Source organism: Pygocentrus nattereri, chromosome 4 (assembly GCF_015220715.1).
Source record: "Pygocentrus nattereri isolate fPygNat1 chromosome 4, fPygNat1.pri, whole genome shotgun sequence".
Taxonomy (NCBI): Eukaryota; Metazoa; Chordata; class Actinopteri; order Characiformes; family Serrasalmidae; genus Pygocentrus; species Pygocentrus nattereri.
The window spans coordinates 33,137,340-33,160,910 of NC_051214.1; the positions used below are offsets into that span (position 1 = coordinate 33,137,340).

General features: G+C 38.6%; 1 protein-coding gene across 2 annotated transcripts in view; it reads right to left on the minus strand.

Annotated features, from left to right (window-relative positions):
• The window catches only part of LOC108412110 (nesprin-2), a 132,918-nt gene that overhangs the window by 73,477 nt on the left and 35,870 nt on the right, over positions 1-23,571 (minus strand). For both annotated transcript variants that reach the window (XM_017684013.2, XM_037537746.1), the window contains 18 exons: positions 22,338-22,496; positions 22,011-22,178; positions 20,295-20,396; positions 19,964-20,167; positions 18,702-19,202; positions 16,357-16,478; positions 14,019-14,313; positions 13,683-13,847; positions 12,930-13,142; positions 9,346-10,731; positions 7,202-7,387; positions 6,635-6,790; positions 5,393-5,628; positions 3,182-5,234; positions 1,930-2,264; positions 1,460-1,604; positions 1,119-1,319; positions 616-857 (listed from right to left, as the gene is read on the minus strand). In XM_017684013.2, coding sequence (XP_017539502.1) covers positions 616-857; positions 1,119-1,319; positions 1,460-1,604; positions 1,930-2,264; positions 3,182-5,234; positions 5,393-5,628; positions 6,635-6,790; positions 7,202-7,387; positions 9,346-10,731; positions 12,930-13,142; positions 13,683-13,847; positions 14,019-14,313; positions 16,357-16,478; positions 18,702-19,202; positions 19,964-20,167; positions 20,295-20,396; positions 22,011-22,178; positions 22,338-22,496 — 6,869 coding nt within the window. The remainder of the gene's footprint in view (positions 1-615; positions 858-1,118; positions 1,320-1,459; positions 1,605-1,929; positions 2,265-3,181; positions 5,235-5,392; positions 5,629-6,634; positions 6,791-7,201; positions 7,388-9,345; positions 10,732-12,929; positions 13,143-13,682; positions 13,848-14,018; positions 14,314-16,356; positions 16,479-18,701; positions 19,203-19,963; positions 20,168-20,294; positions 20,397-22,010; positions 22,179-22,337; positions 22,497-23,571) is intronic.

Below are 23,571 nucleotides of genomic sequence, written 5' to 3' on the forward strand. Positions count from 1 at the left end.
GGGAATTCCACCACTTTTTATACACTTCTTCATAATTAATGATTAAGGACAAACAAACATTCAGAGTCAAAGTCATTTACAGACATTTACTGTAAAATGTCCCATTTTAAAGAAATTTGGCTAGTCAGAACTGTTCACAGTGGTGCTGATAGAAACCAGACCCCTGAAGAATTTAAAAATGTTATTAACTATACACAGTATGAACTGGGAAAGTCAGATACTACTATCAATTTCAAAAATCTCAGAGCATTGTATCATATAATGTTATAAAAATAAATTTGTAGCTGATATACTTGATGGTAGGTAGCTAATGTTAATGAAACACTAGCAAATTAAATCAGATAATGCATGCAATATGCAATAAAAAGTACAGTAGCTTATGATTGGCTACAGTTAATGTCATCTGTGAGTGGTCAATAAAACCAAAAATTCAGAAATTACTGAAACAGAGGGAAATCTTTTTTAGTTTGCTATTTTTTGGAATATTTTCAACAATTTTACACTGTCATTTCAGACTGTAGACTAATTTGTGGGTCACTAACCATCTGAGGTATGCATAAGCGTTTAAGGAATAAACTGCTTTTGCAAAGGGTGCACACTTGCGCATTTCCGTACCGTCGACAGTAACTTTGAAGGGACTGCAATTCCTGACTCAGCTCAGTGAGTGTGCCAAGATCCTGCAGGTTTGATCCACAGCGCTGCAGAGAGACTACGTTGAGGTGTTCTTGATCTAGCGCATCCTGAAGTTGCTCAGTTTGGGCCAGGATGCCTTGAAGGTTCTCCAGAGATCTTTTCATTTTGGAAAAATCAGTGAGGCTACCATCGAGTCGGTTAAGAACTTCTCTGGATTTGTTGATCTATCAGACAAAAGAAACAAAAAAAAAGTCAAGCATAATTCCACTAAATGATAAATTTCAAAGTGATTTCAAATCAAAATGTTCTTTAAATAGAATCAGAATCATCATCAGAATCCTTTATTGATCCCAGAGAGAAATTGCAGGGTTTTGTTTAACTTTTTATATAGAATATAATGTTTTAACAGTATTGTATAAACTACAACTCATAAACACAGTATGAACATGACAGACACAGCTACAAATGAACTTTATTTCCTTTACCCTTAACATAATTTCCTTCCATTCGGTCTCTGTATGCACCAGTCTAGATTTGAAGGCATCCAGTCGACGCTGCAGCATGGCCCAGTGTCTCCACAGATTCCCCAACGTCCGATCAGAAGCCACATTACAAGCTTGGACCTGGCAACTCTCTCTCAGCTCTTCCAGTCTTCGATCCATGCTTTCCAACTCCTCTTGAAGCATCTATATATACAGTGTATAGTCTTTATATCTTGTAGTAGTTTTGCATGTCACATGAAAACAGGTATGGCAATAATGAATCTCAGCTAAAGAATCTTCACTTTCAGTGTCATAAAAGAGAACAGTTCAAATGTGCAGCACACCTTAATTTCTTGGATTTGATCTTTGCACTTTTCTAAACATGTTGGTTTGTGACTGAAGCTTTCTGAGAGTTTGCAGTCAAAATTTCTTAGAAGCTGGTTCATTTCATCATGGTGTTTAGTGTGAATGGACTGCTCCATTAAGCACCTGAAAGAGAGCCCATACCAAAAACATTACAGCCAAGTCAATAAAACCACTCTGATTTATTCTAGCTCATTATGATCAAACCGAGATATGCAATTCAGGCTAACTGTCTGTCTGTACAATTGTTTACTGACGCAAATGCTTCCAGGAGCTTAGATTTTTTAAAAAGCATAGACTGTTATTTAGTAGTTGGAGGTAGAACTCAATAAAGCAGCTACTGAGTAGTTCAGTTCTTACAATGATTTTAACCACAGATGGAGGATCACTGTTAGTAAAAATATATAAAAGAAACTCTATGATACAAAATAACACTGAAGGTCTGAACTACCTCTGAAGGGTCTTCAGTTTGAGTTGAGCTTGGGTTTCCAGTATGGCATCACTCACAAGAAGCTGACTGAGCACCTGAATGTGGAGTTTCTCAGTGTGAATAACAGAAAAGCACGATCGTTGAGGCAATCGGGACTGGATTTCAGCCATGTGAGCTTGGAATCCTTCAGATAGACTAGCAAGCGTTTGTTGACTATGGCGCAGTTCCTCTGTACAGTCTTTAAAGCTAGAAGAAGGTATAAGGAGTCTGAACTCAACTTGCTGAATTAAATCCATAGCTCCACGGACAGCCCGCTGGTATTCTTTTAGGGCCTCCTTGGCCTGAAGTAGCTTTTCCTAGACAAACAAACTCAAATGAATGCATTCTGGGCACAATAGCACTAACTAAAATGTAGGTTAATTAGTCATTGCTTATATAAATACAGATGTATCGAAACAACACAAAAGTAGTATGTGCAATACTGTGCAAAAGTCAAAGACCGCTCTTTATATGTAATTTCCAGTCAAAATCATACATTTTTCAGGAGATATTTCTGACAAGATTAAAAATAAAATATTCCACTTGCACCAGGAAGGGAAAAGTCAAAGGAAATAAGTGCAAGAACAGGAGTTTCCAAAACTAGACCTCAAAATATTGTTTAATGCTAATTTCTAACAAGTATGCAAGACCTGGTCAACGGTCAACCACCAAAAACGATCACCATAAGCTTTCATCTTTGACAGATAAGACTGAACTGTGGAGGTGTGGGAAAATATCCCTGCAGATTTCTTTGAAAATATCTGAAAACAAGTCTCCCAAAAAGAAAAGAAACTGTAATGAAGGCAAAGCATGTCCACTCAAAATACTGATACTGATCAACTTCTTGATATTTAGTGAAATCTATGTGATTTTCTGATAAATATATGTGTGGTTTACTGTTTTTACCTGACTCTGAAAAACTAATATCTTGTATTTGAAGGCTGGTTTAATAGGAGATTAAAGTAATTGACAGTCTTTGAATTCTGGAAAGTACTGTAGTACTGTAGTAGTACCTTATTACCTTAAACCCATATATATTATTCAATTATCAATTACTGAGTTTACTATTATTTATTTGGACACTGTGAAGGTATGCTTTGTACTAAACATGAATTTATGTAATTATGTAAAATGGCCCCACATATAAGGTCTTAGTATATAAGGGGTTAATATTCTCAAACCTAAAGAAGCTGCGTAGTTTGCATGTCTACATGATTTAAAAGCATATATTTACCATGTGCATCTTGCATTCTTTTAAAAATTTTCTCCCTGTGTCAGTGATTTTTCTATAGTCTTCTGTTGGTGGATGATCTTTGCAGGCCTCCAACATTCGCAATGCTGACTCCACAGTCCTCTCAAGTGTCCAACACTTTCGTAGTTCATTTGTAATGCACTGATCATGGGGTTCCAGGCCATTGTTCTGCTTTAGCTGCTCTTCAGATTTCACAAAAAGTTTAGTCAGTGCTGTCAGCTCCATGGGATTGCTGAGGTCCTCCACTAGAGAGTGCTCAAGGACTTTAACTTCATTGCTAATAAGATGTTCCCATGCAGCAAGGCTTTTAATGATGCTGCGGATCTTTTGCCTCTCTGAGCTCAGCTGGGATGGATAGAGGTCAGCAGAAATAGCCTCCAGTTGATCAGCAGCCTCCTGACAGAACATCTTCAGCAAGGGCAACTCCACTAGCAGGGTTTGACCCAGACGGAGGCGCTTACTAGCTTCTGTGCTTGCATCCGAGACCAAAGGAACAGTCATCTTTATTGCCTTACTGCAAACCTCTAAATACTGCTTGGAGGTCAGGTAAAACTCATGTTCTTTGGCCTGATGGTCCAACAGCCTCACTCTCCCTTGTAAGGTTAGGATGGTGTGCAGCAGATCTTTCCTCCGGTGTTCCTGGCAGTGATGTGCTTCCTGAACTAGTGACAGATGCTCCATCAACATGTGTCTCACAGGCTCAAAAGCAGAAAGTGCCTCCTGTGTTACAGGACACCTTTGCCTTTCAAAGTCAGAAGTCATTTGGCGTAAGCTCTTCTGTATGGCAGCAAATTCTTCTGCAGATGATTCCTGGGCGTGCAGGAGTTCCTCCAGTTCCCAGCATGAGGTTCTCTTACGTCTAAGAACTCCCTCAACCTCTGCTTGCAAGGTGGTAAGTTTGTCTACAAGGTGAAAGCTCTCTGCAATGCTAAGACCCAGAAACATGTCTTTTATCTCATCCAGAAGTGTCTGAATGACAACTAGTCGCCTCTCAGCTTCATGCAAAGTTGCTTTGTGCCTCTGATGATGGATCTTCAAGTCTGCAATGGTGGATCCAAGCTCAACGGCTGCACTTTTACTGCACTCTTTTTCTAACAGTGAAGTCAGCCAGGTGCTGTTTTCTGTGATCTGACTCTCCAGTCTCTGCCTTGCATGCAACATTTGGTTGAGTTCCGCAGCAACACAGTCTGACATTTCTGAGATCTTAATGTACAAGTTTTCTAAGGTTTCGAGTGCAGAAAACATAACAGAGGACTCTTGCTCACTGAGTCCAGTAATTTCCCCTCTCAGCTTCTTAACAACAGAGGCACATTGGGATCTTCTGGATGAAATTTCAACCTGGAGTTTCTTCATGCTGTTTACTTGCTGATTAGCCTCCTCAAAAAAGAGAGCCAACTTCTTTCTTCTGGTGACTTTGAACTCTATTTGCTTAGCCCAGGTGAAATAGTCCTTCATAATTTCAGTGATCTTGGTCAGTGAGTCGTCATTGGAACTAGTTACATGAGTACCAAGCTTCTCCTGCATACAATCTAAGTGAGATTTCACATTTTGTAAGGCTTGCTCAATGTCCTCCCTCTCTTTCTCCCCTAGAGGACACTGGAAAAGATCCTGACAAAGTTCAAGGAGGTAGAGGTAGCGTTCATTCATTTCCATAAAGTCAGACAACGTGGTCATTCTTTGCACAGCACTTTGGCACTGTACATGTGTCTGAGAGGAGAGTGAGGGAGAAGTTATTTGGAGAGCCTCCAGGTCACCTAGAAGGACTTTAGCATCCTTTAGCAGTATAGAAGCTTCTGATGCACAAATGTCTGCATGTCTCAGAGCCCGATCTGCAGTGGCCTCTAAAATCTGCCACTTCTCTTGTACGTTCTTCACCTGATGTAGGCATGCCACCGGGCCCTCGGCATCCCCTAGATGGACTGATACCTGGCAGCATGTATGCAGAAGTTCTTCCAACAAGCCCTTCTTCTGCTTCATGGTCTTTAGGAATGCATGTAGCTTTTCTGATTGGATACTACTGCTCTGCAAAGAACCCCTACAAGACAGAGAAACGTGTGGATTATCTTCAAATGTAGCAAAGTCTATCATATACAACTATGAAATCTGATTTTTTTTTTTGAGTAAAGCAAAACAACATTACTTTAAGGAACATTGGAAACGCATTCATTTTACTGTATGGATGATTTAACTCACAGATTCAGTGCATCCAATTCTGCCTCCAAATCCTCTAGAGTGTCTAGGAGCACCTGTACTTGCTGATGATACTGTGTGACTTGATGAAGCTGGGCTTCTTTAACCTGTACTGTGACTGAGGCATCAAGCAGTGCTGCACTCCGTCTCTCCTCCATAGATGGACTCTGCTGGGAATAACCACCATCTACACTCTGAGGCAGTGCAGTCACCTGCTCCACAACAGACTGTCTACACTTCTGAAGAAGCACAAAAGACAGAAGATTGGAGAAAAGAATCAATGCAGCCTCCAAATCACAACTAAAGTTACAGATCCTCTGAACTTTGTGGCACCTAGAACCTTCTGATATGAAAAAGCAACATGTTACAAGAGTCCAAGCAGAATCATACAGTTAACTCTGTTGATCTTTCCTGTATGAATACATGACCTCATTTACCCACTCTAACTCATTCACTTTTGTTTCAAATAAATGATACACAAAACAACTTAGTGATATATTCAATTTCCAATAAAACTAGCCATCAAGCACAATTTTTTCACTTTACAGTGTCAAAACTTCGGTTTAATATCTAACCTGTCAGTATTTAATTTGTCCACTCTTTACTTTTGTGCATTCTGTCACTTTAACTCTTCCATCGTTCCAGAATTAAAACCAGACAGTTACAGCTGTGTCCTCCCAACATAAGTTGCTCCCAAAGCTCTCACTCCACTCTTGCTTCATATCTGAAAAAATGCACAGGTGTTTCTGGCCGTCCTTTCACTGTGAGCGGACAACTCACTGTTATAGGTCTGAAAGGACGTAAAGTTCTCAAGAAGCCATTACTGAGAAAAGAAAATGTGATGAGAAGTGGAGTAACGTTTTATGGACTGATGAGTCTAAATTTGTAATTGGAATTATTTGAGTCCCGAGAGGCAGAAAATGCAACCAGCCACTGAGACTGAACGTTGGAAGTGTGTACAAAATGCATGGAAAAATATTCCCTGCTGTTTTTTTGAAAAGACTGAACACAAGTCTCCTAGATTGGAAGCTGTAATAAAGGCAATGAGTGAACACACTAAAACTAAAAATATATAAGATATAAAAGCTACAAGTGATTAACAAACACTCATTCATTTAAGAGGTAAGCTGTCTGTCCATGTGATTCAGATTCATTGTGCTGTGAAGTCCTTTCATAATGTTCCTCAAGGCCTTGCCTTATCAGGTACTTGGTTTATAAACATGAGAGGCTCATAAACAAGCAGACCTCAGCTTCCTGAAGTTGCCGGGTCATAAGTTCAGTGTTGAGCTGGGCTGGTTGGTATCGACATCTCAGAACCCTAAGGACAGTCCGTTCCAGTCGGTTCTCTGAGTCTGTGAGTGTTGGCTCCAGGAACCAGGTACCCCTTCTAGACTGATTCTCCTGTTAAAAAAAGAAGAGGATATAATGTGTGGTAGACATGACTACAGAAAGCCTGACACGATAGATTCAGTTAACTCAGTGTCTGAGGACAGCACAGGAAATCCCACTGGCTCAAGCATGCTTCCTGTGCAGTCTTCTTCTGCTATAGAGCCTGCAGTGGATACATGACTATCCTACTAAAGACACTTCAAAGCCTGCCAGCATCTGATAACCATACCATGACGTGACCTCTCATTATAGACAGCAGAAGAACTCATTACCTTATATAAAACACAAAAGATCACTCATGTTTTTCACACAAAATATGAAAAATTTGCATAACAAACATTTCTAGTGTTTAAATAATTAGTTCTGTTCTACAGCCAACAGAAAATCAACAGATAGCAGCTTTATAGTTATTTTGACACTCACTGGGTACACAGTGTTTGTATCCATTAGTGGCTGAACATTTGTGATGATGTCCAATAACCTCGTCCATCCTGACACTTCAGCGGGTTGGTCTTGGATGTGTCTCCTACTCTCCTTATTTCTGTCTTTGGAGCCCCTGTTTTCATCTTGTCCTCCTCCAGACACACCAGATCTGAACATTTCTTCTACCTAAAGAATTACAGCACAAATAAACAGCTTTTCATTAGAAACCCTCACACTAACATCGGTAGCAAGCAATAAAGCTGTTTCACTGAAGAAATCCATGTCCCAGCTCCACCCTTGTGAGAATGAGTAAGTCCCAGTGGCAGTTGAAGCAGGAATGTAGACTAGTTGAGAATTAGGCCTTCCCTTTGGGAGGCGTGGTGTGCCTTTAGGCCCTAAGCAGCTTAGAGAGCAGCTGCAGCACAAGAACTGCTGTCTACACAGTAGACCTGGCTTCAAGGAGCACAAGCTGCTTGCCCTACTAACATGATCAATCCTGATGTTAATAACACCTGTACTGCTCTCATATAGACTAGCTTTGCTTACATTTGCATACTTTTTGAAATAAAAAAAAAAGTGGATTACACAGCATCAGCATCGATAATAGTGACTCCAGGACTCTCAGGTAGTGTTGTAGCAAAGATCATCAAGACTGAGACTTTCTAGTAGTTGAGTCCAAGTCAAGATCAACATCGGGAGTGGTAAGACCGAGACAAGACAGAGCCCATATGATGATATTTTTAAGAATTTTAAAATAAAAAGAAAGACAGACAGACAGAGGCAGCAAAACTTGGCTGGTGTTGAAAACAATTTTTGAGTCCACCTTAACCCAAGACCAAGAACATTAATTTACTTACATTTTTCTTACATTTTTCTTACAGACTTACTCTCTCACAGGTGAAAGCACATATATATATATATATATATATATATATATATATATATATATATATATATATATATATATATATATATACATATATATACACACACACACACACACACACACACACACACACACACACACACACAATATTAGAGTAACTGTTAGGGTGAGAGATAAAGCAATCGTGAAATCAAAGTGGCCAGTAACTAATTACATACTCAACTGTAGTTAGACGTAGGGCATTTTAAGGCAAATAATCTCTCAAATTTGAGTACAATAAAGACAACAATCAGCAGGTTTCTCTGCAATGAATCATTTCACTTCAAAAGTCTCAATCACCTTGTTTACATGTCAACAATTTAATTACGTATAAATTATGGAAAATTACTGGAATTACCCTTTAAGTAGTTTTCTGACCTGCTACTTCTACTTGCCTCTTTTGGAAAGATACTTTCTCACTTACTGGAGTCATTATTTCACTAAACATGTTTACCGGAATATGTTTTTATGCTACTCCACACAACTCTGCTTGAAATGCAATTGCAATGTATTCTGTCAGTAAAAAGGAGCAATAATTTGCAATAAATATAAATACAAGCATAGTGATTTAAAAGAGCATTCACATTGTCTCATGCTTGGATATAAGATGTATCTCTTATCTCCTACATTTACCATTTTTATATTATTATGTAAATTAAGTCATTATAAAAGCCAATTTAAAAAAGAAATACCAAGTTACTATTTCAAAAACACAGTGGAGAAAATAAGGCCAATAAGCCACCAGAAACGCCTGAATTCTTCACATGGTGTTTTTCTTTTTCCCAAATGTTCATTTTTATTTTATATTCGAAACAACATAATGAGGTGTCATGCCTGTCATAACCTTTTCAGGGACCTTCTAAAATCCTGGAATAGCAGCTCTTAATAATAAACTCCCAAAGAACACTTTTAAAATGTCAAACCAGTAAGCCAGAAAGAACGTTTTAAATTCATGTACTTTAAAGGTGTTCTAAGCTATTCTATTCTATTCTAGCTATTCCATGCTGTTAAAAATATTTAAGTTTCAGAGAGAAGTGGAAATTTAAAACTGAATCTGACAAGCCATATGTACCTCTCAATAAGCAGACTGACAACAACTTGTGGCATTCACACAGTGTCATGGCACAATGCACAGTGAAAGAGAACTGAGCTTCCACTTATGATTATTATGCAGCAAATAACAACATTAGCAAATGAAGGCTAATACATGTGGAGGTACCTGTGAGCAGGCATTTCTGTCTGAATCTGAGTTGTCCTTTGAGCTTGGTTCTGCATGGAACTCCCGCTGTAATGGCACTGTGATAGTGGTTTCAGAATTCTGACAATTCATTGCCACTGAGTCACTGTTCGTTGCAGTAGCTTGTCTTCCATCCATATTCTCCCTTTGCAGGGAATTCATCAAGTCTATCTGTGTGGTGCTCTTAGCCTCCTCTTGCTTACTGTCTGTAATTAACAAGTCCATAGGTTTTGCTGTATAGCTCAGGCTGAATGTTGCGTCTGTAGTGTCTGGAAACTTTGTGTCACCTGTCTGATGACATGGCGAGCTGACTGCACTCATGTGTTTGAAGGTAGAGGTCTCTATTGTCCTATTTTCCTTACAGTTTTTCTCATTAGAATCCAAAATCATCCTCTTTGCACTATGGCAAGGCTTTGAACACTCACTATTTTGAGCATCTGCCTGGTCAGCGTCCGGTTCATTTGTCTTCCTATCATTTGGGATCACCACCTCTTGCATCACCACAGATGTGGAATTCTCCTGGTAGGAAACTGATCTGGAATTACACTCATTTGTTTTATCATTTCTTGGATTGTGCAACACATCTGCTTCTGTAATACCCTTGGCTGATACTGTAGCAGCTTGATGACCATCTGTGGCCCACTGACTTGATTCCAGCACATCTGCTTCTTCAGTGGAACTCTTTGTACTAACATGTGTCTGAAGGTGTTCAATACAAGCATTTGCAGCCTGGTCTGATTGCACTGCTTCTGCGAGCACAGCTGACTGTATTTCCTTTACACTACCTGAGGACCGTATGAGATTCCTGGTTCCCTCACATTTTGTCCTCTTGGCTTTAGAGTCCATAGATTTAGCATCGTCAGGATAAAAAGGGAATTTTCCTGTATTAGTGTCCACATCTTTAGATGACTCTACTTGCTTGTCAGGTTTCAGTGTCTGTGGATTTGATACAGTATCTAAAACTATGGTAGCCATGTTCTTGGGAGCTGGCTTGTCAGGACAGCTTTCAGCCCACTGTTGGCTTGTAACATTGGCATTGTGAGTGGTGTCTTTGCATTCTGTTTTCGTGGCCTCATCTTGCTGTAATGTAAGGAAAGAAGTACAATCAGGCACATCTTGTAGAGGGGGGGGATCTACAGGATCCAACATAGGTCTTTCTTGTTTGGATGTGGAAAGATCGGTGTCTAGAGCTATGACAGAGTCAGGTTCAAGAGCATTACAGTGCTGCTGAGGAGGACATGAAGCAGCAGAATCTGCTATGTCTTTAATTATAGATGTAGGCTGAAGAACTTGGTTTGAAGGATGTGGTTCCATTCTGATCTGGGTATCTCCAGTATCCATGTCCTGCTCTGTATTGTCAGAAGCCACCTGCACAAAAATGTCATCATAGATATGATCTCAAATAACTTCTTACCAAAAGTATAAAAATAGAAGACTGCAATTAAGTTGTTTTTCATCCTGGCCTTATTCTGTGCTACATTACCTTTGAAAACATTACCAGCATTTGTCTTGTATTTTACTTTTTCTCTATTGCATTTTATTAAAGGTTAACTTCTAATGGTGGCTTTATGTGTAAGAAATGGTCATGATTTATTTCTACATGACCATTTTCCAAATTTCTTTATCCGTCACAGTTAAGCAGGCTGTTATCATCAGAATGAACATAATTTGTCAAGTATGTTACACAGTGTACACCCTACTAAACAGACCAGACAAAATATATTATACACAGAAAACAAGATATTAGCTAAGTTAAAACTGTTAAAAGTCAACTAAGCTAAAAGTTCCCTAATTGTTATTGTACCTTTAAGACTGATATATGTAAATCATGTCTGTTCTGATTGGCTGCTTTTTTACTGTATCTTTTATAAAGCAGTCCCTGCTGATATATATATGTATATATATATCCATCCATCCATCCATTTTCTAAGCCGCTTCTCTACATGTAAATTAGTTAACAACAAAAACAATTAATTCAAAACTGGATGTTTTTGCAGCAAAGGTTCCATAAATGAACAGTATGGACTAAAGAGTGAATGGCACGTACAGAATTATTTTTTTTTTTACATATTACATCAAACGTTTCCATTTAAAGTGAAGAAAATGTAGTTTTCAGTTAATATGGGCCCTTTAATCTCATTTGTAAAAAGCAGATGATGGCAGGGGACTAATAAGCTTGGGGAACTAAGGAACATGCAGACGGCTTGTCCTATAGATGAACATCATGACGTACTTATTCTGAGTGCTTGCGTTATTCTGAGCATAATGTTGCATGCTTCTGAGATTGCCATGGTAACACTGTTGTCAGACTACTGCCACTATAATAGGCTGACGGTAAACAAAGTCTGTGACTGTTTGTTCTCCTTGCTGTGACAAATAATCGACCAAACAAATAAGCAGCCTACAATGTCATGTAGTTAAATATTGTTGAACTCTGATCCAGTGCAGTTTATCACGAACCTACTTAGGGGTGCAAACTTGATCTGACAAGGTTGGGGGGGCTCACAAAGGTATAGCCTACGCATTACAAAATCAAAATGAAGTGCTACAGTTCCAGTTACTATAAACATTAAATACAAATTCACATACTAGCAACCAATTACGATTCCATAGCCATCATCACATATACGATAGCAACCACCTGGAACATAACACCAAACACTCCCTAGCAACCATAAGAGAAACCATAGTAACCATCTAACAACATAACTACATAGTAACATTCTATCAACCACCAGAGATACCATAGCAACTGCCTAATAGCCACCTGAAATAGCATATCAACCACCTAATGATACCCTGCTAACCATCTGGATCACAGAAGCAAGACCATAGCAAACCACTAGCCATCACCAGAGATACCACAGCATATACCTAATAAAACCCTGGCAACCACCTGAAATACCTTAGCAACAACAAAGCAAAACCGGAATAAATAACTAGCTATTTTTATTATTTAGGCCTATTATGTAATAAAGCTTTTTTATAACAATCCATTCTCCATATACAATCTATTTTAGTTTTATAATGTGTGCGAATATTTGCAAATGTCTGACAGCTGTTTCTAACTCGTTGTGAATGAAGCAAGATGTCTATTTAAACTAATAGGAAGAAATACATTCTCATGTGAGGTCACTGAAGGGTCTGTTGCAGGTGGCAGATTCTGAGGAGCCATCTCTCCAAATGTAATCATGCAATCTTATTTCAAATAAAATGGTAGTGACATTAGCTGAACGATAGCTTCTTTGATGCTTCACACTAACGTTTAAATCAAAAGTTACAGCATAGAACAAGGTTTTTGGTGAAATGAGGCCTCAATTTCTTCTTCTGTTTCAAATGGCATATATCTTTATTCAAATCACTGTAAATGCTATGCAAAAGGCACAAAATTTGAGTGCAGTTGTCTCCTGGGGCCTCATCATCAGCACACACCCCAATGATATAAAAGCATTACCATCACACCATGAAAAAGGCATGTCTTTTCTAGAGCTGGTCACTTTAACTTATTTTGTGCAAGCACCATGGCTGACTGATGGCCTATGGAAGAAGTGGATCTTCACTCTTACCTCAAAACATCCTTTTTCTGTCTTCTGATATCCTAGACGGCCAAGCTGTTTGTCAATGGACTTCTGCAGCATTGACCTCTTATTAAGCAGAGCCTGGACATCCTGAGACAGGGCTGCCTGACCCTCTAAAGTGCAGCTCCTCAGCAAAGCAGCAGTTTGAGTTTCAATCACCTGCAGATGCTTATCCTCCTGACCCACAGCTTGAAGCAAGTCCTGTAGTGACAGGTCAACTTTTTATTTGTATGTATGTAGGAGTAGCAGTGTGTGCGGATACACTGGGGTTTCCAGAGCATTTTTATCCTGGTCTAAAACCAAACACTACTCAGCCAGGTAGTCAAGGGCTATAGAATGTTGACTAGTTGTTTCAGACATGTTGTGAAATGGAACTCATTAAAATTGTGGACTGAATGGGGACCTAATGTACATTATTGCCAAACTTATTATTAATAATAATAAGAAGAATATATAAATATAGATATAATATATATATAAAAATGCTGATGTCTGAATAGAAGATAGCAAAGAAACAGTGCTGTGTCTGATCCACTCATACCAGCACAACACATACTAACACATACTAATATCAGTGTTATTGCAGTGCTGAGAATGATCCACTGCTGCAATATCTCGTGGTGGTCAACACGGTATGAGTTTTTCATTTATATTTCAGTATTGTCACATCCTCTGTGTATGCAAAAGTGCACAGCAACTTTCTAAAACTGATAAACCTAATTTGTGTAAAAGCATCCTTACTTTAAGAGCTTCCAATTGAGACTTCTGGTCGTTTACATGAGGGGGCCGAGATATTTCCTCTTGCATTCTCCTCTCCAAGCAGTCCAGGATTTCACTGCACTGTTTCAGCATGAGGCTGCAGTGCTGTTCTTTCTGAATGCCCTCATCAAGACCTTCACATGTGTCCTGCATACATACACAGTACATTGTCTTAAACAATAAAAAGCAGTAATAATTTGGCTCTTAAAGTTCAGTACCACAAAGTTTCTCTATTATAGAACAGAAGAAAGGAAATAGAACACTGTTATTTCTACTTTTGTTCTAATTTTAATGTGCTGTATATCCAAAAGAGCTCACACTAAGTTGTTGGATCAGGCTGGAGACAATAATCTCCAGACTACTGCAGGACAACTCAGTCAAGCTGGAGTCTTCTCCGAGCTGAGTCTGCTCCTTCATCTGATCTCTCAGTGTTGTGGCTGTCTCTAGGAGGCCATGGGCCTGTTCAAAAGCCCCCCGCCTCTCATCCAGCCCTGACCAGGGGAAAAGCACAGGCAGGTCTGCGTTCTGCTCCTTCAGCAACTGCAGCCTCTTCTCAACCTGCTGCAGTTGGTTCTGAAGGGAGGGGAAACACCCCACTTCACCCTGAGGGAAACTAATACATGGAGGGTTCAGATGTCAGGATGGGTTAATACATGTAGCCTGGAAGGTCTTTGAGCTGGAATGAGTGTATGAGCTGATGGTGATTAAAGTCTGTTCTCATAACATCTGAAATAAAATATATTGTATTTTAAAATGTGGGTTAACACTGGACCAATAACAAAACAAAAACAAAACTTTGTACAGAACAATGTACAGAATGTATATTTAGTTGTGCAAAAGTCTTAAGTTACCTGAGACATTTATAAAAAAAAAAAAAAAAATGTCTACCATTGTCTCCCACTGCACTGGCAAATGGTATCTCACAACTCTGATGTCATGAAACGAGAACAAAATAACAATAAAGACAGCTGATGTCTGTGTATTTTTTGTTCTATTCCCAAATGAACCAACAAAAAATTATTCTAATTCATTTTGAATTTTTTTTTGTCATTTTTAGTCAATATGTTTTTAAATGGCTTTTAAAGCAATACTATAAGTACCCTCAGCAGACTATGGTGAACAGTGCCTGCGACAGAATTATGAATAAATCAACAAGCAAGCCACAGCTAAGCTACAGTTTCCCCTTAAGAGACTCCACTTTAACACGGATTCACAAGCTATATTAACCCTGTGAATGAAACTCCTGACTGTATTTATGGTGTGTATATAATATATATACTCGTTGGCTGAAACATACAGTAACTGTTGTTCTCACTGGATGCCATAGGTGGAAAATGTTAAACTGCATTCCCTTGTTTCACATGAACCTAGCATTCATTTGCATAAAAATGCATTCAGATAAAGCCCTGGGTCCATATTACAGAAACATCCTAACTCTGAAATCTGTTTAGTCATCATGACGACTTCAGTTAAGACTGACTTTAGGACAGTAGCTATTACAGTAGTTCATAAGTTCATAAATCTTATCCTAACTCCACATAAGAAAACAGTATCACAGAAATATCATAACTAGACAAAATTTCGTAAATACTGTGCAAACTTTGAGACAAATGTAAAGGTGTCCTAACTTCTGTTTTAACATTCTGTTTCTGTTGTTTTTAGGCAGTTATGACAAGCAGCATAACAAGCATAAGGATGTGATGTTTATTTATACTACAAAATGAGATTCGTGTTCTAACTCTGCAGTTCAAAACTCTCACACTTTGTGTGCTAATGTTCATGAAAACTCACCAAATAAAGTATTACAGTAATGAGGAGAATTTAATGTGTAGCTGTTTATTTGAAGGAAGAATGTTAGCACGGCTTGCATATGGCTGTAAAGGCGAGGTCGTGAGAAACAAATGTCAACCGAGAAAAGTTAGCGCGACTGCGTTCTACATGCCTGACGGTAGGGTGTGGCCTCCCTCAGCATTGGATGCATGCTCCTGTCTGTTAAGGTAGCAACTGACCATAATCTTTGAACTATTGGTTTAGGATTTCCTAATCTGTGGTAAGAATCAGTAAAATAAGATGTAATTCCTAAATTAAGATTTCCTTCTGTAATACGCATTTGTGAAAAATCTTATCTTGCCCTTTTCTGATCTTAATGTAGGCCCATGATTCTGATTTTCAGTTGCAAACTACTTTGAACATGAAAAAAAACTTTCTTCTGGGTCAAATTTGAGCAAATAAAAAATGTGATTAACTGCCAATATCTACATAAAATAATGTGATTCATCATCAGGAATTATTTTAACAGCCTTAGAATAATGTCTGTCAATGTGTTAGCTCAACCATTTCCAAACATCTCCTCAAGACGCCCCAGTATTCGTATTTACCATCCAACGCCTGGTTGAGTTTCCTTCATGAAATTACTGGTGGTGGAATTTCACAAAGAAATCCATGCAATGGCTCAGGTGCCATCCAGAAAAGATGGAATCAAATTTCAATATTTTTTGTCTGGCCTAAGACTTTTGCACAGTACTATATGTTCTTGTCATGCTTATCATGAAATGCATATATACTGTTTGGTAAAAGTCATGTCAGGCCTGCAGTCATACACAAAGTTGATCAGCAGACATATTAATCACTAGAGCTATGGGTGCTCGTACTGTACCTGTTCTTCTTATCTTTGTCGCTGAGCACATGGACGTCCTGGCTTTCTTTCTTGAAGGGGGTCTGACGTTTGACCTTCACCTTCAAGTCACTATTATCCTCAGCCTTTAGGCCCAACACCACCTGATTACACATCAGAAAACATTCAGCTGACAGAATTGTGAAACTGCACTGTTCCACTCTGCACTGAAGCTCCAGTCTTCAGTATTCAAAATTCAATTTTTTCAGGATTAGGATAATGATGATCATGTTCTGAGCTGCCAGATGAGACATTTCTGAATGTTTCTGGGGCTACTTTCAGATCTCCTGAATGATCAATTCCACATCAATCAGAGCAGTAATGTGACTGTCTGGTGCAAAAGAAAGAAATTTTGGAAAGGTTAAGATGTTACTTAGAAATGACTCTAATCCTCAGCTTTGGACGTATTTAACCTTTGCAGTGCAATTTCATCTTTTTTGGTAAATTGGCCATTTTCAGCTTGCTCCTTTAATAAAAAAATTCAATATGCCTTTGGGTTATTTTCAGCAGTTCAAATGGCTGAAAAAAATATTTTTGTGAGTCAAGTGTGCTTTCCTGTAAAAAAGCATGGAAAAGAATCACAAGCTGCAGTCAGAGTCCTAGATCAGCTTTGATGGATGTTATACACTGATCCATGAAATATCCCTTCATCATACGAATCATATGAAATCAAATAAATTTATAACCACAGGTGATTTTTTTATATAGTTTTCCACATGTTAACTTTTCATGTTTTCAATTTTTTTGAGTGATTTTCTCATTCTCACATCATGGCTTGACATAGTACTCAGAAAATTATATCTAAGTTTCAACTGTGGGGAACCCTCTGAGTCTTCTAGGCTTTTATTCACTTTAAACAACATGTTGTATTTAAACTGTATGTATTGTGGTAATACTAAGTTTTGGTTAATTATTGTTAAGTTGGAAACAGAAGGGTTAAATTCTTAAAATGTCCAATGAAAAAAATGATCTAATCTGGATTTTTTTCTAGGTAGATACAGGACATGAGGTGTTGGCATCAGATTAACCACTAACATAACCAGGAAGTGGCTGTGTAAGGGTCCAGCCTATACAGCAGAGGGCGATGTTGGCAAGGTGCTATTAGCCCGAGGAACTCCAGTTCCCAGAAGCCCACAGGCTAATCAGTGCCAACCAGACACACCTGTAGACCTCTGCATTTAAGGCTGTAAACAACAGTTAGTGTCACACCTTAGTAGAGGGGTGACTGGTATGGTAACTAAAGTGTCTTACTCTAACTAACAGAAAACAGAAGAGACCAATAGCTTCAAAACAAAGAGGAAAAGAAAAAATAGACAAAACACTCCAAAACAAAGAAAAAAGTAAAAGAGGGCTTAAAGAAAGTCTGACCCACTTTTCCAGAGAGTTAAAAAGATACTCTTACTCTATACAATAAAAAAGAGAAAAGTTTAACTGAAAACTGATCTTTCTCCTTTAAATAAAGAAGTTTTTATGCTGTTCATTATGTGTTGCATTTTTGAACAGCTTCGTTTGAGTACTCCATTTTACTTATTAATATATTATATATACTCACTATATAGCCAATCATTCAGCAAATCTCCTCCGCTTGATTCCATTACAACCCAGTATTCATGAGTTTTTCTCTTTGCAATTGGGTCTACTCCATTACCATACCATAAAAGAACCAATCATGTTTTGATTTACAATGGATGTGACTAATGTAGTGAGAAAAGGTCAGTGTAGACCTTCTAGAAATCCCAGATAAATCATTGACTGTGAGTGATCAGTGCATTTCTGTCCATTGTTAGAAATGGAAAACAGCAGCAGCTCTGTCAGCACTCTTTACTGAGTCACTGTAAAACTGCTACAAAATGAAATATGTTAATGTGTCAGTTACAAGCTTAATATAAAAATATAAAACAAAAAATGAAAGAAAGCTTCAGATGTCTGCATTTAATCTAGAACGACCAAAAAAAAAAATCATTTGAAATGCTGTTAGCTTAGTGCTAACATGCTACTGTAATGCCATACACAATAGCTGAAGTTAGCATTATTATTAGAGATGCAGTCCAAAATACAGGCTTAGTTCTAATAATCACTGGTTTTAATTTTTAGTGTCAGGAAGGAAAAAGTGGTCTCATGCCATCTCTAGCCCTGACTCAATTTCACATGTGTAACGTGCTAAAATGGGTTGCTACAAGTATGTGATCACAATTGTATGAACATATGAACAAATGATGAAACATGATTGTGTTTTTACAATAACAATAACATTGTGAAAAACATGTGATCACATATGAAATGTATCTGATGTTTTCAGTAAGATACAGCTTAGACATTTCTCTCACCTTTGGTTCCTTTAGGTTCTCCACAGTGTCTGCCCGAGTGCTTTGTGTGCCTGTGTCCAGAATGTCAACCTGCAGTCTGCTGGCCAAGGCAGTGCTTTCTTTCAGGTCTGTGACATCTGGGGGCTCCTCAAGGGGCTTCTCATTTTCTTTGCTTTCCTGAGGTGAATCTTCTGTTTTGTGAGAAGATGAAAATTGACCCTGTGGATGTTGAGTGTCGCTGAGGTTTGACTGCATAGGTGGAAGATCTTGGGTTCTCTGAACAGTGCAGCCTTGAGAATTAAGATCTTCTCTCTCTGTATCTTTGGCGTTATTGAGGCTGTCTGCCTGTTTTCTCTTCAGCACAATCATCTCTTTGGTTGCACAGATGCTTTCCTGCAGGCGTGCTCCTTCCTCAGCCAGAGTGTTCAGGCTCTCAGGGCTGGCCACACTGGTAAGGAGGGCCACCTGTTGCAGTACAGTGTTTGCCTGCTCTTCTTCTGCCCGCAGTTGCTCAGATAATCCCTGTGGGAATAAACAGTGAGGGCACTCTTTAAGGCAACCAACAATGCAGTTGTTAACTCCTAGATGTTGATTATCACCATACCATTATACTTGACTGACTGATCGTTTATTTACAGTTCACTGAAACTCACTCAAACTAACAGAGAAATTTTGGACATTTGGATTCTACATTACCTTAATAAGAAACACATTTGTAGTCATAATTTACAGAGATGGTATTTGATATTGTGATTTAAATTTGATATGACAGTATTGTGCACATTCAGAGGCAATGCACTATTCTTTAATTAGTTTAGACAGACAGTGAATAGAGATGGACCGTATGAGGAAAAATAATGGGTTTTGGAACATTGAAGCATGTAAATCTATTTAGCAGACACCACATCGCAACTAGCTACGTAGTTAACGACATACTTAGATAATTCAATTCAAACAGTATAACAAACTCACAATTCTAACTCTAGATTTCTGAGGGTTAATATGGGGACCCAATCCTAAATAATGGACCATAACTTCACTACTGAACTGCCATACAATACTTAAAAGTTGTAGGAAATTATCAGAGTACAATGACGGTTGAACAAGAACATGCTGTTACAGGCAAGGCAACTACAGTCTTTCAAATTTACATATTTTGGCAAGAATCATGTTGATATAACAGCTTTGACACATTCATGTCAATTCAAAGCACCTTTTTCGGTGTACAGTTTTGCAATGCTAAACATCTGAATTATAAAACTTTTATTCAAGCTTATCTGCACCTGAATTTCCTGAAAGAACTCTGGGCTCCCAGGTGCACTGAGTGTGTTCAGGGCATCTTTTATTGTGAGTGTGGAAGACATGCACTCTCCCATCCTGGCTGCCACCTGAGCCTTGACAGCCACCAGCTCCTTGAAAACATCACCAGTTTCAGCGAAGAGCTCCTTCACCTCTCCCATTCTCTTCCTTAGCTGGCTTTCAATCACCTGGAAACCACAGAAGAGCACACACATGCCATACAGAAGGTGTGCCACAAAAACTACAGCAGCAGTTATCATGTCTGGACCATACGTTTTTTTTCCACATGCACTGATCAGGCCAGAGCAAACTTACCTGTAGCTCCAGTGGGTGCTCTCTGCTCTGTAGCAGCTCCTGGATCTCAACAGACCTGCCATGAAAATGTTCTATGTTTTCCTCCTGGGTCCAGAGCTCTTCCTATGGGGGCAATTGGACAGAGCTGTTTCACTTAAAAACCCAACACTCCACACTTATGGGCACTAACCACTTGGCTCAGAAGCAAAACAGTTTCAATAGTTAAAGCTGTTGTGACTCTTTCTACCCATCTCAACAGATGTTGTGCTGCTACTAGGCAAATTGTATGTAAACATTGTTAAAGGCTAAAAATGTACAATTCGCTCCAAAGTCCGTAAAGCCCATATATGGAAACTAAGTTTTGAATCCATTGTTTGTATGATGTCACAAAAACCAACTTGCACATATCTACATGTTCATCCTACAGCCGTTTATTTCCACCCACTCACTGTGAAGTTCTAAGGAAGTTTTCAGCCTGGACTACTTTTTGAAAGAGGCACAATATAGGACAGCAATAAGAAAAATAGAATCTATATGTGAATCTGAAAGGCACAGTAATTAGAACAGTCTTTAATTCTAAGGGATAAAGAAGCTGGAAAATTATCATGTAAAAATGAATGAATCATGACAAAAAAACACAAGCAAATATGGCCCTTCAAATCACTTCAAGTAGATTTTTAAAGAATTCCCTAATGAGTTTTCTTTTTTAAATAGCTGTTAATAATAGCTTTCTAATTCGGTTGGGACAGGAACGGGTACAATAGGAATGTAGAGTACATGTCCATTTTCCTCATTGCTTTCCTAACCTCAAGCTTGCCCTCTCTTGCAAATGTTATGACCCAGACCTTAAAGCTGATTTATCATTTTCTGTAATCAGATCTGGGCGTGTCAAGTGTGAGTTTAACCATTGTCATAGACTGTACATGACAGTCATACTATGCAATAGTGTGCTGCTGAGTGCAATCAAGTGCTGGAGCCTATCCCAGCTGCCATCAGGTGAAAGGCCAGATACACCCTGGACAGGTCGCCAGTCCATCGCAGGGCAGACAGACAGACAGACAGACAGACAGACAGACAGACATACACATTCACACATACACACATATCTACAGGCAATGTAGCATGTCCAATTGGCCTAACTCCATGTCTTTGAACTGTGGGAGGAAACCGGAGTACCCGGAGGAAACCCACACAGAGACGGGGAGAACATGCAAACTCCACACAGAAAGGACCACGGTCGCCTGGCCGGAGAATTGAACTCAGGCCCTTCTTGCTGTGAGGCGACAACACTACCCACCATGCCACCATGCTGCCCTTATAAATTCACAAATAAGTAAAAAGAAATTTCCTAGGATAATAAAACTTTCTTTAAAAGAAGAATTTGTCATGTTATACTGTATTTTTATTATTATTGAGTTATAATTATTTTTAACTATTTTAATTACTGACTTTTGTACATTATATATATAGTGGATTTAACCACTTGATCACTAAATATTGTGTAGCATAAAAGCACACACAACCTGTGCAACAGGATTTAGATGCCAAATGCTTAACACAACCTCAGAGAATGTGGAAATGGCCTCCAATATATTTGCTGAGCGACACTCGTCTTTTGAGTTTGGCTAAAATTAACTGCACATGAAGTCTACAAATCCACAAACATGACAACATATTGCTATAAATTCTGCTTGTTTGTGGAAAGTGTCTGAAAAGCACTTTAAGTCTTTTATTTACCTGCATAGCAGTGACCTCCTGCTCTGTCTGAAAGGGCTGTGACTGGGCAAGTGACATCAGCTTGCGGGTGGTCCAGCCGTCCACTTCTCCAGCCATTAGGAGGAGCTTCTCCCATAGGGACAACCCAACCTGCAGGTTGTCTAGACAGCAGTCTGTCCTCTCAGTCACCTGAAGAGGAAGCCAAGAGGAACAGATATCATGTATTGTAGATATTACACTTCTGTAAAGTGAAAATAAGCATGTGATGTGGGTGGTGGGTGTGGCTTCACATGTCACTCCAGACAACAATATCATTCTAAACAGTAGTCAGGAAATAAAGCAGCATACATCCAGCCAGCGGTCCATGAGTGCATCAGCCTCGCTCTCAAATGGAGTGTCCGGGCAGTCTGGAATCTTCCTCATCTGAGACTGCAGCTGCCTGCACACAGCCCTGAACTCCTCCACCCCATCCCCAAGAGCATTCAGCTCTGATTTAATACCGCTGACCTGCACACACATAAAACACACAAAAAGAGCAATAACAGCTTTATGGAACCAAAATGCATCACTTTTATCTATTTCAACCTCATTAAACTGCAAAGGACTGTATGTGTGCCCACACTTCAACTTCAGGATTGACATAATGTAGAGATTTCAGCTGTAGGTAGTAACCAGTAACTTTTAATTACATGCACTTACATGTAGTTGCATTGGATTTGTACCTTTCTAATACTTTTACTTACATAAAAGTAACTTTATGCAGAGATTAATCTACTTTTTCTGATATATATCGCTGCTGTCGGAACAAAACTCTTGCATCTCCAATTTTGTCATTTTCAGTTTTTTAAATATTTTGGAAGCCCCTGTTGACCTTTACATTGTGTGTAAATTTCATGATGAACAGACCAAAAGAAATGGCAGTGGAAAAATGTCTGGTTCCATTGACTTACATAAACAGTAAAGTAAGTTTTTTCTTCTCCTGTAGTTATTAAGAGGTTTTGTTCCAACAACAACAATATGTAGTTTGCCTCTTCTAAAACCCTTTTCTGGGTTTAGTTTATTCTGTTTTGTCAGTTTAGCACATGTTCTGCTTTCCCAAAAGGGTCATAAAATGCAAAGACTAGATTCACCTGGATTAGAGTTATAGAGAAACATAACATTTATTTCTATAGGATTACAAATGTGGTAAAATGACAGGAGCACAAATACATAAAATATTGTTTAAATCTTGAACTTTATAACTACTATAAATTTTATATATGCTGTACTATATAGTATTTGATGAGAGGTAGCCTACACTGTTACTCACATTAAAGCACTGGGTAACACTTTACATTAAGGGCCACAAATGGATTATTGCTCATGTTGTTTATAAGTCATTGATCACCCATTACTGACTTATTAGTTAACTGATAAATAAGGTTTATTTATTATTAAGTAGCTGATTAAATTCTTAGAAATTCATAATTGAGTACCTTGTTAACTGAGAGCTCCGTTTATCATTAGCTCTTAGATTGTTTACTCATCAATGCAACTGAACTGCACAAAATAAGCTGGATGAAATATACATTTGTAACATAAT